At 40.1% G+C, this 16,810-nt stretch overlaps 1 protein-coding gene across 1 annotated transcript in view; it reads left to right on the top strand.

Moving 5' to 3' along the window:
• Positions 1–16,810, top strand: part of faf1 (Fas (TNFRSF6) associated factor 1) — a 391,777-nt gene that overhangs the window by 231,390 nt on the left and 143,577 nt on the right. The window contains exons 9-10 of the mRNA XM_072574268.1: positions 9,000–9,095; positions 13,290–13,413. Of these exons, the coding sequence (XP_072430369.1) occupies positions 9,000–9,095; positions 13,290–13,413 (220 nt within the window). The remainder of the gene's footprint in view (positions 1–8,999; positions 9,096–13,289; positions 13,414–16,810) is intronic.

The following is a 16,810-nucleotide window of genomic DNA, read 5'->3' as shown; positions in this document are numbered from 1 at the left end:
AAAGACTGGAACCACTGGGCTTATATACCTTGAGTTTAGAAGACTGAGAGGGGATCTGATTGAGACATATAAGATTATGAAAGGATTGGACACTCTGGAGGCAGGAAACATGTTTCCGCTGATGGGTGAGTGCCGAACCAGAGGACACAGCTTAAAAATACGGGGTAGACCATTTAGGACAGAGATGAGAAGAAACGTCTTCACCCAGAGAGTGGTGGCTGTGTGGAATGCTCTGCCCTAGAGGGCAGTGGAGGCCCAGTCTCTGGATTCATTTAAAAAAAAGAGTTGGATAGAGATCTCAAGGAAAGTGGAATCAAGGGTTATGGAGATAAGGCAGGAACAGGATACTGATTAAGGGTGACCAGCCATGATCATATTGAATGGTGGTGCAGGCTCAAAGGGCAGAATGGCCTACTCCTGCACCTATTGTCTATTGTCTTCAAGATGACAGCGATCTAATTAATCTGCCTTGCTGAGCTCTGCACCATAACTCAGGCAAAGTAGTGCTTTTACCCTCCACATTTTAGCCATTCTGGGAAGAATCGGTAATTCTAAGCGATTCGAATCGCTATATATCTTTTTTTAGTAAACTGTGAAGATAATGAAGGCAAAGGGCAGTGTGGATCTCAACAGCAGAGCACTCCTCTGAGTAGTGGATACATCTGCGTAGTGTCAACCTCCATAGAAGCCCCACTGGACTTAGCTGCTCAGCGAGGCCTGGCTTCAGACTAGGTTAAACTCCGAGAAAAGATCAAGTCAACAATGGAAGAAACCCAGGCCAGGCTGGAACTCCTCTTGGCCATCCTGCAAAAGCATGAGTGGAAGATGCAGCGTCTCTTGCAGCATGTAGAGGAGGTCAAGCGGTGGACCACGGCGTCAGAGACCATGGCCAAATCTTTGGCGGGACAGATCCAAGCTCTGGAAAAGCAAGTACAGGCCTTAGTGGAGCAGGTCAAAGACCTCGAAAATAGAGGTTGGAAAAAGAACATTCACATTATTGGACTGTTGGAGCGAGAAGAAGGGAATCAGCCAGCTAGTTTTTTTGAGCAATGGCTGCTGCAGATTCTGAGATGGGAAGCTGAGATGGGCTGGATGCTGATTGTTTGAGCTCCCCGGGTCACGATGCGCAGACCAGGGTCGGACCAGCGGCCTGCCTAGTCTTAGTGCAATTCCAATCCTATAAAGACAAAGAAAAGGTGTTGGAAGCTTCCAGAACACTGGCGAAGGATCCACATGCTCTGATTTAGAAGAGATCAACAATTATGTTTTGTTAGGACTTTCCTATGTCCGTGATCCACAAGAGGAAGACATTTGTTGAGGTAAAGAAAAGGTTGGGGGACATCTGGATATCCAGTACTCTGTAAGGTACCTGGCAGTGCCCAGTTTCAGCCATGGAGAGTCCATACATGTCTAAAGAAATGTCATCAGAGAAAGCAAAGAACTTTTTGGACACTTTAAAATAGACTGACTGGCTCAAGCAGTATGGACAGTAATGGTTTTTTTTTCTCATTTTGTTTTGTCCCTGTAATTTTGTTTTCTTCATTTTTGCTTTCCTGGGGTTTGGGAAGCATTGTTGGAATTTTTGCTTTGTTTTTCCAGCAATAATGGAGGTTGATTTATGGGTGGGATCGGTGAAATGCCTACTTTTAATTCTTGTGCTTATAAAATTTATGTATTCTTTACTTTTGTTTTGCCTGGGTTTGGGTGCAGCTTCAATTTGAAGGAGCTATGGAGGTGTGTGTAGGTAGTCTCTGTGTCGCCTGTGGGCATGGGGGAAAGTCTCCTAATATCTATTTTTTATATTTGTTTCTTGTAATTGTAGTTTTTAAAAGTTTTGTTTTGATAGTTTTTGTCGATGTGTTCTTCTTTAACTGTTTCCACTCGGTGCGTCGTGAGTAGGGTTCTTCCTCTCGGGGGTTGGGCTGTTTTAGATGACTATGGCTCAAATGGTGCACCTGAAATATTAAGGGGAGTCACTTACTGATTACAAAAAAGCAAGTACTTTCACATCTCGGAAAGGAGAGGGTAGATGTCGCTCTGTTAGAAGAAACCCATCTTGATGAGAAGGAGCATCTGAAGTTGCAATAGGCGGGGTTTGGCCAGGTGTTAGTTTCATCTTTTAACAGTAAAAACAGGCGAGTGGCTATACTTGTTTAGAAGAATCTCCCATCCCAGTCCTTAGATCAAATTAAGGATGAATATGGGAAGTTTGTGATTTTCAAAGCTTTAATACATGGTGAGGAGTACAGTATTTTGAACGTTTACTGTCCCCCAGCACACCCCCTTAAATTTCTGACGGATGCGCGCTCTCTAGGTTGATTGCCCTTGGGACACGTTATTCTATTCTGGGGGGAGACTTAATCCGCTTCATGGATCCCACAGTGGATAGGATGCCCAGGGGTCCCCCGGGTACCTTCCCGCAACTAAACAACTGGTGGACTTACATGGGGAGTTGGGATTGGTGGATGTATGGAGATGTCTTCACCTGGCAGGTAGGGACTTCACCTTTATCGCCAATCCACACAAGTGTTACATAAGGATTGATATGTTTCTTGCTCCATCGGCTTGTTTGAATTTGGTTTTGTCCCGTAAAATTGGAAACGTAGCCATTTCTGTTCATGCAGCAGTGTATTTGGAGGTTAAGGCTGAGGTAATGGGGTAAGTTTGCGGCATTGGTGCATGGATCCTTTTCTCCTTAAGGATAATAAGTTTATCAATTACTTCTTGCGAGAGATTAAAGCGTTCTTGGACTTGGCCACAGCCAGTAACCATTTGTGCTTTGGGAGACTGCCAAGGACTATGCAAGGGGTATATCATCTCTTATTCAGCTAGTCAGAAATGACCGAGGGGGGAGCAGCAATGTCAGCTCCAGGCCTGGCTGAAGCCAGCCAAAACCACATACTTTGAAAGGCCATCCGTGATAAAGTTACAGTGAATCACAGTGCTCCGGGCCCCTCTGAAATCCGTGCTTACTCAAACAACGAAGAGAGAGATCTCTTTCGTGATACAAAGGTTATTTGAGTGTGTGGATATGCCAGGTAAATACTGGCATATTTGGCTACGAGAAAGAGCGTCCCCCAACCCAGCCTATCACATCTATCAGAGAGGTGACTGGGACTCTTTCTTCCTGTTCCAAAAAGATTAATATGGCTTTTACAAAATTTTAGTCCGGGTTGTATTGGTCAGAGGGCTGTGATGACAGGTTGGCAAAAATTGAGTCTTTTTAAGAACCTAAACTTTCCAGGGGTGACTCTGGAGCGGGTGTCCCTCTTGAATGCTCCCTTGACTGTGCAAGAGATATAGGAGATGATAAGACAGCTCCAAAGTAGCAAGGCACCCGGCCCAGATTGCCTCCCGAGTGAGTTTTGTAAGGAATTTATTAATATGTTGGCTGGACCAATGCTGGATAGGTGCAATTATTCATACATTCAGGACTGCCTCCCACTCTCTGAGAGAAGTTAATATTTCTCTCATCCTCAAGAGAGGGAAGGCCCTGGAGGACTATGCTCCGTACAGGCCTATTTCACTGCTAAACTCTGATTTCAAAATTTTACCTCAGACATTTGCGTTGAGATTGGAGAAGGTGTTGCTCTTTTTGTAAAGGAGGACCAGACAGGTTTTATTAAGGATCATAGGTCTTCAAATAACATTAGAAGAGTACTGAACATGGTCCAGGTGTGTTAGCGGAGGTCTGTTCCGGGCTTGGTGGTCTCTCTTGTCGCGGAGAAAGCATTTGACTGGGTGCAGTGGCCGTATCTTTTTTGTGCTTTGGAGCAGGTTGGTCTCAGTGGGATCTTTACCAGATGGGTACAAGTGCTATACAGTGATCCTATGGCAGCGGTCCTTACTTATGGCATAAGATCTAATAATTTTAATGTCGGCAGAGGCAGCTGACAAGATTGTCCCCTCTCACCACTGTTGTTCATGCTGGTCATTGAGCCGTTGGCGAAGGCTATCCGGAGGGACCCCAATATAGTTGCCTCGAATGTGGGATCAGGGGCGCATAAGATCACACTCCGTGCAGGTGGTGTTCTCCTTTTCCTATCAAATCCGGCAGTGTCGATGCCTCATTTAATACAATGTACCAATTTATTTGGCTCGTTCTCAGGAAGTAAGATTAATTTTTTGAAGTCGGAGGCCATGTCTCAGGAATACCCGATCTTGAAAGTGAAATGCGATTCCCTTTTAGGTGGTCACAGGGAGGTTTTCTGTACCTAGGCATTTTCATTACTCCCACCTTTGACCACTTATATAAGGCTAACTTTGTGCACTTGATCCTACCTTATCGAGCTTCAGCATTGGAAGGTTCTTCCAATATCTTGGTTAGGCTGAATGGCTCTTATCAAAATGAATATTCTTTCTCGGTTATTATATCCCATGTAAATGCTCCCTCTGATGTTGCCTCGGCAAACGTTACAGAAACCCAGATGTTAGCTCTGTTCTTTTGTTTGGTGTCACAGGCAGCCTCTCATTAAGATTGCCAAACTGCAGTTTCCCCAGGGAATTTTGGGGTGGAGGAGGGTAGACTTTCCAGACATCAAGAGGTATCAAGTAAGCTCCCTACTATCTTTTGTGAATGATTGGGCTTGTGAGGATCCAAGGTCAACATGGCTGGATATTGAGGCTTCGCAGGCGAAGTGTCCATTTATTAATCTGTTATTCATGGATAAAATGAGGATAGTCACAGATTATTGTCAGAACCCAATTGTCAACAATACAGTCTAAGCGCGAAGAGTGATGCAACAAAGCGAAGGCAGTTTATCTGAAACCTCTTCTCTCTCTCCTATAGTAGAAATGCCAAGATTTCGACTAGGGTTGATGGATTCTGGTCTTAAGTTGTGGGCATCCAGGGGAATCTCTTGTCTGGGAGATTTATTTGACCAGGTGGTCATGATGTCCTTTGATCATCTGCAGTCATTGTTTTTACCACCTTTATGTCCTTTGATCAGTTGAGTCGCAAGTATGAATTGCTCAGTAGGGACCTCATTTACTCCTTTCAGGTCAGGGACTTTATCCAGAAGAAGATTGCATCTCTCTCTCTCTCTCCCTCTGTATCTCTCTCACTCACCCTACATCACATAACCAACAATAGTATTCATCTTTATCTTCACATCCTTCCATGACCTTGTCCCTCGTCCATCCCTACATTCACCTATAACATTAATACTTCTCCAGTTCTAGCCTCCTGTTCATACCCAAACTACTTCAAACCACTATTGGCAGATGTGCATTCAGCTGGGTAGAATCTAAGCTCTGACGTTCTGTTCTTAAGTGGCTAAGTGCCGAATTTTGTTTGAAATGGACTTGAGACACCTGAAATTTTTTAGTCTCCTAAAGATCCTATATAATTCATATTTTTTATTGTTAAAGTTAATTTGGGTAACTGTCATTTGGAAGCATAAGTCTTGTTGACTACTCATTTAGAATGACTTTAATTTATGTATTGAGAAATGTTCTGTGCAATTATACCTTTTAAGTTTGTCTGCAAAGAGAACAATATATCAGATAAGTAATTTTGAAGTGTAATCTCTGCTGCAATGTTAGTAAAATTATAATGGTGATTAAGGAATTTCTTGTATTCCCTGTATTTGTTGGGGATAATGAACTTTTGCCTCAGGACACTTGGGGTCTTGGTTTAATATCTCAGCAGAAAGACAGCAGCTCTGATGGTATGGCACTTTTTCAGCACTGTGCTGGAGTGTCAGCCTATATTTTTGTGCTCAAGCCCATACATTTTACAGGTCCTATACTCAAATTCCAATATTAATTTGCTCGTTTGAGATTTTAACCACTAAGCAAACAGGTTAGTGGAGTAACTCAGGGATTTTAACTAAGATTATAAATAATACCTATCAAAGCAAAGCAGCAACTATATGGAGGTGCGATGATTCTTGTTTTCCAGTTGAATCCAGGGCACAGGTCAACATTTGGTTTTTTGGTCTGTTTCCAATGCATCGAAGGTCTTCCATTCTTGGTTGGAAGGAGGATAACTTCAGAATTCTTCCTGTGCATTCCTCATTGTGTAACTGTTGCTTATTAACTTATTTCTAAGCTGCAGACCATGTTGTGATCAATTACATTGTTAAGTTTGATAGGCCTAGGTTGGATGAGAGTTCATGCTAATTAGTTTAAACGATGCATGATTAATCTTTAATTGGTTCTTCAGGGTGACAAACATTGACTGATGTTATCCCCCATTATATTTTGACTTGCCTTAAATTCCTTAAATTGTCAATTATCCATGGTTTGATCCTCTTTTGTTATTGTCAGTTTACTTAAATAATAGGACAACTTGAAATATTCTTGGCTTCATTGTTTAAAAAAGGGGAAGCATTTGCAGTTGGGAGGCAATGGTTGACACCCTCGAGCTCATGTTTCAATGTTGCCTAAATTGACAGAATTCCCATAAATGAAACATTCACTTATCACTGACAGTTTGTTTTCCCTTCCGAAAGTCTTTGTTCTATATGGTTTTGTTTTTGCTGTTGGAATGCTAGAAAACCGATTGCTACCCTTTCTACTTTAAAGGCAAAACTAATGCAGAAGACACTTGTCTCGATAAATTGTTTTAAAGTCTCCGTGATTAGGCGATTACAAACTTAAACACTTAAAGTTAGCTCTAATACCAAGTTATATTTATTCAGTTGCTATGCTTCAAATAGGGATTGGTTAGATCAGTTAGCTGAGCAGCTGGTTTGCGATGCAGAATGACAACAACAATGTGGGTTCAATTCCTGCACTGGCTGAGCTTACCACAAAGGACTGTCCTTCTCAACCTCTCCCTTTGCCTGAGCAGTGGTGACCCATAGGTTAAAATAGTATCAGTTGTGTCTCTCTAATGAGAGAGCACCCCTGTGGTTCAGTCAAACCATGGCAACTTTACCTTTATACTTATATCAGTACAAGGACACCGCTTTGGTTGATTCCTTGATTAGGGTTAACAAGCCAGGAGTATACTCTCTCTGTCGTCTTCCTTCTTGGAAGTCTGGATCTAAACAAAACTGATGTGTTTCAGCTTCGCAGCTGTAACTCTAAACATAAGATTATTGTCTTCACCCATGGTGCTTTTCAAATTAAGCTAATCAGAGTCATATAATGTTATGGTGTGAAGATCTACATTGGCTACCCTTAAGCAGACTATTATTATATGAGATTAATCAATAAATGTACTTTGATTTCACTTTAATTATCATATTATTAATCATGAAATGTTAGTTTCTGTACAAGTCCTGCAAGTTCTTAAATGGAACTCGAACCCTCAAGCTTATGATGCCTCAGTGCCAAAGGTTATCATGTCGCAGCCAAGCTAAGATATGGCATAAAAAAAAGACTAAAGCTTGCAAATGTGTATGAGATATAGTCTGCGAAGTCTGATTTTACATTTTGTATGAAAAATATGCAATCAACTTTAGTAGAAAGGCTGTTTAATGCTCCAGTCCATGCAGAGAAAATTTATGAATGTTCTGTCAGCTGTTAGAGATGTGAATACAAGATAGAAAAGTACAACACTAATGAGGTGTTTTTATTTTTAAAAATGGACATGAAGAATGAAAAACACCTTGCACAGAGCAATGTTTGTAGCATATTTAAATGTACAACAGTGACCAAGTCGAGCATTGTTATCCTGAGGGGAGGAAGTGAAGAGATTTACCTGATATCTGAGAATAGAAAAGGCACATGCATAAAAAATTTGAATGAGAAAACCATATTGTGTCCAGAAGAAAGTCAAATATTCATCAGTCTGTGGGTTAGAAAAATACAAGGTGACCGAATAAATTACTGTGGCTAGTACAGAAATGGATCATCAACCAATGATGAACAGCCACTGCTCTGTTGCTTCATTTCGAATCTCATTTACACCATTGAGATGAGTCTTCGAACAAAGAAAACCATTGAGAAATTTTGGAAAGGAAGAAATAGTTGTTTTTAAATATTGGAGGGAAACTTGCACTTGGAGCTTTTAGATATTTACCATTGGTTTGCCAGCCTGAGAATTTACATTGCCTATCTCATAAGTGAAGGAAATTAGTAAGATAGAGCAAACCTTTATAGTACTGCTTATATGATGTTAAAATTCAGCTTATACTGTTAGTCTTTTCACTGTGTGGCAAATTTCAAATGTTGTGCCAATAGTGTTACCATGGATCTGTAACTGTTGTGAAGGTGGTATTTTGTTGTCACTGGAATTGTGGATGGCTGCAAGAGAAAGGAGCATCAAATATTTGCTGTTTTGTGCAGTAGTAAAATAGATGCTAAATCTTCAACTAAATGAAGGCTCTCTTTTTCTGTTTATTGATATCTGTCTGAAAATAATACAAGGTTAGAAATATGGATAAATCTTAAAGCATAGTCCTTTCCCCCAAACTGGCAATTTGAAAGAGCATTCCTGCTCACTTCAGATGTTTCCCTATAACCTAACAAATTAGACCTCTTCAAGTGCATGTCGAGTTCCCTTTCCATGTTCCTCTGGAACCTTTTACTGCTACCCTTTCAGATGTTCCAGATCCTGATAAATCCCTGTGAATAGTCTCCCTGTTGTTTTCGCAATTCTTTGAAATCCGTGACCTCTGGTTAGTAACCCACGCTCCATAGAAAACAGTTTCTTTCTATTAGCTGTATCAAAACCTGTGTAATTAGAATTCCTACATCAGGTCTGTCCTTACATTTCTCTCCTCGAATGTGAATCTCTCCACTTTATCCCAGGTATAACCTTAATTAACAAACCTCTTTTGTACCCTGTTCAAGGTCTTTGCATTCTTCTTAAAATGTGGTATCCAGACTTGTGTACACTACTCCAGCTGAGGCCAAATGGTGATTTCTTAAGGTTTAGCATATAAGCCAGGAACAAAATACCAATGTTCAAAGTTTTTTTTGGATAAATTATTTCTAAATAAATCTGGAAACTGGAAGATCATTAAAATTGTGTTTATCTATCTTTGAGATGCGTGTACTGCCTAATAGTTTAATTTTAATCTCACTCTGACTCAACCAATTTGTAGATTACTTTGGCTGCTGCTGGACTCCATTATCCTTGCCACCGACTAACAGTCAGTAAAAGACCTTCACCTACACAAACCCGAGAACACTCTGAAGAGGTAAAGCAATTGTTTTCTTTTTACTTTCATTTAATTTAAAACCTGAAGCTGTGAATTTACTACTTTTTTTAAAAGAAGACATCCTATTACAGTATGGTTACAACGCAAAAGGTGGTAATTTCATCTGTCACATCAGTGCTTGCAAAAGCATCTCAACTTGTTCCTGTCCTTTCCCCATAATCCTGCAAATTCATTCTCTTTCGGTGATTATCCTTTTGGAAACTGTACATTGGCCCCCACCACTCTGTGACAATGCAAATCCTAACACACAAGTTGTTTTATTTTAAAAAAAGCTTCTCCCCGTATCACCATTGCCATTTGTGTTTGCTGATACATTTGTATTAACACACTTGTAAAATAAGCATTCGTGGAGCAGAATGAGGGGCAACTGATGTGACTCTGATTCACCTGCTATTCTGATAGTACTTAAGAGTCGTGAGGAAAGACAACACAAAATTTGAAATGTTAGTAAAACGTTCTTGTTAATGTTACCATTAGTTGTCTTCAGTAAAAGCTACCTACGTTTCGTAAAGTTCTTAAGTCATTGTATTCTAACTTATCTTTTTGTGTGCAGATGAGAAATGCGCACTATTTTCTTAAACTATGTTTGGTTCACCCTTTCTAACTAAACCCAGTGCAGCTTTACTGCTGTGCTTATAAGTAATGAACTTGCAGATTCTATTCATTGATGACTCTGAATAATTAATGAAGAGATTGGATTACTTTATATTATTAGTTTGCCTTTGATTCTGATTATATTGTACTCACATAATAAAAATGGACATTGTTCAATATATATTTCTTTACATTGTAATGCAAATATATTTTTAAAATTTGAATACTTTAAATGAGGCATCTATTATTATTTTGTTTCAACGCTTTGGCCTAGGTTCTTCAAATACTATAGACCTGCTAATTTGACCACTGTAGTGGGGATCTCTGGATGGTGAACTATAGCTAGTGGGGTTCTGCAAGGCTCAATTCTTGGACCTCAACTATTTACAATCTATATAAATGATTTGCAAGCAGGGACAGACTGTAACATAGCAAAATTCGTGGGTAATACTAAAATAGGTGGGGAAGCAGACGTTGATGAGGAGATAAAATTTACAGATGGATATTGATAGGCTAAATAGGCCAAAAACCGGCAAATAAAGTTTGATGTAGATAAGTGCAAGATTATTGAATTTGGCTGTAAAAAGAAACGGGTGAATTATTATTTTAATGGGAAGCATATTCGTAGAGTGTGAGTGAATTGCAGAAAGTGAGTATGCAGGTACAGCGTATACAGTAATAAGAAAGACAAATGGAATCTTTGCATTTATTGGAAAGGACTGGATTATAAAAGTAATGTTGTGACAATTATATAAGGTGTTGGTGAGAACCCACCTGGAATACTGTGTCCAGTTTTAGTCTCTTTGCTTGGGGGATGATGTGGTGACATTTGAGACAGTTCAGAAGAGATTCACCGGAATGATTCCAGGGATGTCATATGAGGAGCTGTTAAATAGCTTGGATTTGTACCCGCTGGAGATCAGAAGAATGAGGGGACAATCTGATTGAGGTTTATAAAATGCTAAAGGAAATTAATTTGGTGGACATTGAACAGATATTCCCCTTTATGGGACAGTCTTGAACAAGAGGGCATAGATGTAGAGACAGAGGAAGTAGGTTCAAAACTAAGAGGGTTGTGAATTTGTGGGGCCCAGAGTGCAGTGGAAGCACAATCAATAAGTTCAAGTAAGAAATAGATATGTTTCTGATGAAAAGCGAGATAAAGGACGAAAGGGAGCAGACGAGAGTGGAGTTGAGAACCGGGTAAGATCAGCCATTATCATGTTAAATGGCAGAGGAGGCTCAAACGGCTGAATTGTCTACTTCCGCTCCTAATTCTTACGTTTCAAAATTCTGTGTTCCTAAATCACAGCATTTATAGTACCATTAAAATTACTGTACAAGAATCAACCATTTGAGTTCATGAGAATTACCATTTGGTAATTTAATAACATGTGCACCCAAACTTAATGTGCAGATCATATAATTGATCACTTGACAGTTTAAATTGGCATAAATGATGCACAAACATTTGAATCAAGAGTAGATCACTGGGCCCTTTGGGCTTGCTCCACCATTGTATAAGATCATGGCTTATCTGATTTTAACATCAACACATGCAAAAACAGCCCCGATCATCTTTTGTCCCCTTGGATTGGCAGAATACAAGTAATTGAAGTGTTTGGTGCTCATTTTTATGCATGATTCCCAATGTGTGAAGGTCTCCTGTGTGGAAGGAAGGTGTGCATCACTGGCTGGGAACCTCTTAGCATGCAGGGTACATTGCCCAGTACTGAAGCATTTTTCAGTTTATTTCAAGGGAAGGCATTTAGTGACTTACAAGCGAGAGTAGAGAGCTGTATATCTGTAAGAGTAAGTACTTTTAAGGACAAGAGATGAATCCAAAAAAAACGCACTGGATATTTAATTTCCTTTTTATCAGCATGTTAAGTCTTTCCCTCCTACTGTCAGTTCCAATCCAAGAAGGAGGTAAAAGGTGTGTATTTAAAGTTTGGCATCTGTTGTGTGAAGAGGGTAGAAATTTTAGAAAATACTGTAGGCTTTAAGACTTTAGAACCAGGACAAGTGTAATTGATACTGAAAAATGTCATGAAATATTACGAACTCCAGTGAATGGAAAGCAAAAATCTCAAGAAGTGATTATAAATAAATATTTTATGGATAGATTAGTATTGTGAGGGCTAGCAAAATAGTGATCAGGCCACTATGGAATGAAGAGTAGGGGAAGGTACATGAAAATATGACAGAGATGCTAGACAAGTACTTGCCTTAGTTTTCACAGAAGAAGTGATGAGAGGGATGCACTGAGAATTAAATTCTGCTACTCCTCAAGTTGCACTCTACTTATATGAATGTGTTAATGCAATCACTGAAATGGTCAATTGATTCCCGAGTGTATTACATTCAGAAGATAAGACATTTTCACCAGATGTGTGAACAAACTCAAAAAAAATCTCATTTATTAAAAGCAGAACTTATTCCTCAAACAATTTGCCAAACTAGTTAATAACTAAACAATAATCCAGGAAGAGAATTGTATCCCCTTAATCCAACAAAGACATTAGACTCTGCAGAGAAAGTATGTTTAAAAAGTGAAAAACGCCCATTATTTTCCAGTGCTCTGTGAAACAATAGAAAAGTTTGATGAATTCTCTCAAAAACTGAGGTTCTTGTGGATCAAGCTGAACCTCTGGCAGTTGTAGATTGCTGCAAAATCTTTCACACCAAGTTTTAGTTCAGATGGAAATCCAATTAGACCTAGACATTTGAATAAATGTCACAGCTTAGCTCTTTTTTTGGATTGGCAAAGATAGTCCAAATATTGAGATGTAAACTTTTAATACACAGATTCGCAAATTCAACCGGGGAGAGAGAGAGCTGCTTGTTTACAGCTGTTTCTTTTTTCAAATGTCTGCCATGTTATTACTTTTCTTTCTGCCCTTCCCAAGTGTTCAATGCAGCAAAACAAGGCCAACTACAATTGCTTGTCAACCATGATGGGACTGCCAAAGTCCCTTAATTTCAATACCTTCCAGTTTTTTTCACATTGTCTAAAATGGTCTGGTCTTTTCCAAATAGTCTAAGATATAAATATATATATTCCAAGCATAGACTATGTAGGGATTGTGGAACCATTATAGTTAGGTTGGCATTTGTTGTGGACATGATTATTTAAATATAAGTGGTAATTTTTTTTTAAAAAAGCCTCATTTAACCTTGCATACTTGATATTTCTTAAATGGATCCCAAGAAAAGCTGGGAACTTGAAATGGAAGTAAACCGTGAAATTGCACACCAGTTTATCTAATGTCAGGTTGTGCTAAATTGAGAGTTGTGAGATTAAAGTTTGGTATCACTATTTCAACAGGACAGGTCACTCGTGCTACCATGCAGATTGCTTGATAGGATTAATGAAGAAAATCAATAAAGAAAATGCAATATCTTTGATTTGTATGTTTTTCTTTTGTTTTAGTTATTTAATGCTCCTTTGTCATGCTTAAATATTTTAACTTTCTTGCCAGCTTGTTTTTCTTTCCAATCATAGTTGGCTTTAATTACTGTTTTGAATGCGTCAATGTTAAGTTTATTAACATTAATTGTTTTCAATTCTTCATGCAGTGCACTGATGTTCACATGGTCAGTGACAGTGAGGGAGATGATTTTGAAGATGCTACTGAGTTTGGAGTTGACGATGGTGAACTTTTTGGCATGGTATCTTCGGGACCAAAGAAGTCTGCAATGAGTATGTTTAGAATGCCAATATTATCCAGCACAACCTATGTCATTTCACAAAGCCATTCCATAGTTTGCTACTTTGATTTTGTCATTGTCCTTTCATCATGATTTACAGCTTATAACTGCTAATGTAAAGAGAATGGTCATTGCTGAAAAGAGAAACATATTGTCAAAGCTTTTCACCTTGCGTATATCAAAACAAACATGATATACCAACTTTCAAACAATTACGATAGCAGAACAGAGTTTTGATTAGTTGGCAAGATTGCCAAGGAATGGGCAAAGCAGCAGTAAACTATGGGCACCCCCATACTCCCAGGTAATTCAATATAGACTCGATGCTCGAGCGTATTCCTTTTGTTAGCAGAGAATGGGTACCTCTGTCGGAAGGAATGCCTCTTCTAGTGAGTATAAATTAACCATATTACAAGCTCAACCAATTGTTACTGTAGCTATTAGTACACAAAGGATTGTTCAGCAACTGCTGACCAGTTGCAGAATTGCACCAAAGGGTCAGCTTCTAAATTTTTGTTTTTTCCACTCTTCAGTCCTTGAGACTGAGGATGACTCCCTTCTACTCCAGATTTATGGGTCTTGGTGTGACTAAAATTTAACAATGGATCCACACACCCCTGTAGCTACAAATGAGGCAGCTGGTGTTTGAAGAGATGAGTGGATGGTATTTTCAGGTTTTCACACACACTCACACGCCAATGTTTACACCGGGCCTCCATCTGGACCTGTTTGAGATACTCGACTTGGTTGGCATCTTTGTGGATGCTTCTTCTGCAGTTTGGGCAGTCTTGGGCAAGTCGTAAATCAGTGGGGATACTTCATTTGTTCAGATGAAGCTGTCCCTCTCTCCCTTCTGGTATCTGCTTGTCACAGCGTAACTTCAAGTCGAGAGCTTGGTTTGGAAGTCCTGTGTAATGCTTGTGGGTGATGTGGCCCTCCTTGTGCAGCTGTTTAATAATAACATGGCCTTCGGGGGTGTTGAGATGAAAGTGGACACTTAGTCTGTCATGGATTTGCAGAATTTTTGAACAGGCATGGATGATATTCATCGAAGAACTTGAGTTATTAAACATACATGATCCATGTAGACCAGGAGCTTGTTGCTGAATTTCAGATCTATGTCATCAAGTACTTTGTTCATCAGATGATTGCTAGCTGCAATGGCATTCTGGAGGTTGAATTTGCTGATCAATGTTTATAATTGGTGAAAGAAAGCTTTCAACGTATGAGAATTGCTTCACTTCAGTGACTTGCTGTTGCTCTTAAAAGCTGGGACAGTGTTGTGCAGCAGAAAATGAATTTTGTTTTCTGAATGTTTAGCCTGAGGCCTATTCTTTCATGCTTCTGAATTCATTTGGAGCTTGGCCTCTGAATGTGTGCATTGCAAGTATTGTCTGCCTACTTCAGCTCAATGAAGAGATTGGGGTGATCTTGTTTCTAGATTGGAGGTGATATAAATTGAGCAGTTTCCCCTTTGACCTGTAGGGAAGTTCCACTCCAGTGGGAAGTTTCGTGGATGTTACATGGAATATTATTGCGAGATGGGTGGTAAAGAGTGCAGTTGCAATGTCACAGCTTTGTCTAACTCCAATTTGCGCACACATTGGGCGCCTGCTCAATCTATTCATGAGGATCACAGTTTGTGGATTTTATGAAAATGGGGTTAAATTTCTGTAAGCAGCAAAATTTTAGAAGGATGCTCCATAATCCATTCTGTTTTAAAGAATTGAAGGACTTTGTGAAGTTGAAGGCCATGTATAACGTTTTCTGGTGTCCTGTGCACTTTACATGGCTTGACTTGCTGTGCAGATCATGTCCACTGATTCTCTTGATGGAAGAAATCCATATTTTGCCTCCAATAGGATTACTTCAGACACTGGGAAGAGTTGATTGCAAAAATCCTCTTTAATGTGTCCCCTGTGGTGGACATCAGGAAGACCCCTGTCCAGTTACTGAAATCAGTCTTTTTTCTTGAAGGAAGTCACAATTAAGGCATTTCAGATCTGTTTGAATGCTCTCCTCCCCCTAGGTGAGGGAGATCAAGAGATCGATACAGTTCTCAGGGCTAAAGGGATTAAAGGCTATGGGGATGAAGCGAGAACAGGGTACATAGAACAGTACAGCACAGAACAGGCCCTTCAGCCCACGACGTTGTGCCGACCATTGATCCTCATGTAAGGTAAACCTAATGTACGAACCCTCAAATTTTTGTGACCATATGCACGTCCAGCAGTCTCTTAAATATCCCAATGACCTCACTTCCACAACTGCTGCTGGCAACGCATTTCAATGCTCTCTCAACTCTCTGCATAAAGAACCCACCTCTGACATCCCCTCTATACTTTCCGCCACACAGCTTAAAACTATGACCCCTCGTGTTAACAATTACTGCCCTGGGAAAAAGTCTCTGGCTATCAACTCTCTCTATGCTTCTCATTATCTTGTACACCTCTAGGTCCCCACTCTTCCATCTTTTTTCCAATGAAAAAAGTCCGAGCTCAGTCAACCTCTCTTCGTAAGATAAGCCCTCCATTCCAGGCAGCATCCTGGTAAACCTCCTCTGAACCCTCTCCAAAGCATCCACATCTTTCCTATAATAGGGTGACCAGAACTGAACAGAGTATTCCAAGTGTGGTCTAAACAAAGTTTTATAGAGCTGCAACAAGATCTCATGGCTCTTAAACTCAATCCCCCTGTTAACGAAAGCCAAAACACCACAGGCATTCTTAACGACCCTGTCCACCTGGGTGGCAATTTTAAGGGATCTATGTATCTGCACACCAAGATCCTGCTGTTCCTCCCCACTGCCAAGGATCCTGTCTTTAATCCTGTACTCAACTTTCAAGTTTGACCTTCCAAAATGCATCACTTCGCATTTATCCAGGTTGAACTCCATTTGCCACCTCTCAGCCCATCTCTGCATCCTGTCAATGTCACGCTGCAGCCTACAACAGTCCTGTATACTGTCAATGACAGCTCCAACCTTTGTGTCATCTGCAAACTTGCTAATCCATCCTTCAATCTCCTCATCCAAGTCATTAATAAAAATTACAAAGAGTAGAGGCCCAAGAACAGAGCCCTGTGGAACACCACTCACCACTGACTTCCAGGCAGAATATTTTCCTTCCACTACCATTTGCTTCTGTCGACCAGCCAATTCTGTATCCAGACAGCTAAACTTCCCTGTATCCCATTCCTCCTGACCTTCTGAACGAGCCTACCGTGGGGAACCTTGTCAAATGCCTTACTGAAGTCCATATACACCACATCCACCGCTCGACCCTTATCAACTTGTCTAGTAACATCCTCAAAGAACTCAAATAAGATTTGTGAGGCATGACCTGCCCCTCACAAAGCCGTGTTTACTGCCTTTAATCAAGCCATGCTGT

Source organism: Chiloscyllium punctatum, chromosome 7 (genome assembly GCF_047496795.1).
Source record: "Chiloscyllium punctatum isolate Juve2018m chromosome 7, sChiPun1.3, whole genome shotgun sequence".
NCBI classification, from domain to species: domain Eukaryota; kingdom Metazoa; phylum Chordata; class Chondrichthyes; order Orectolobiformes; family Hemiscylliidae; genus Chiloscyllium; species Chiloscyllium punctatum.
Note: the sequence above shows the minus strand (reverse complement) of the source record. Positions and strands in the feature narration are given on the sequence as shown.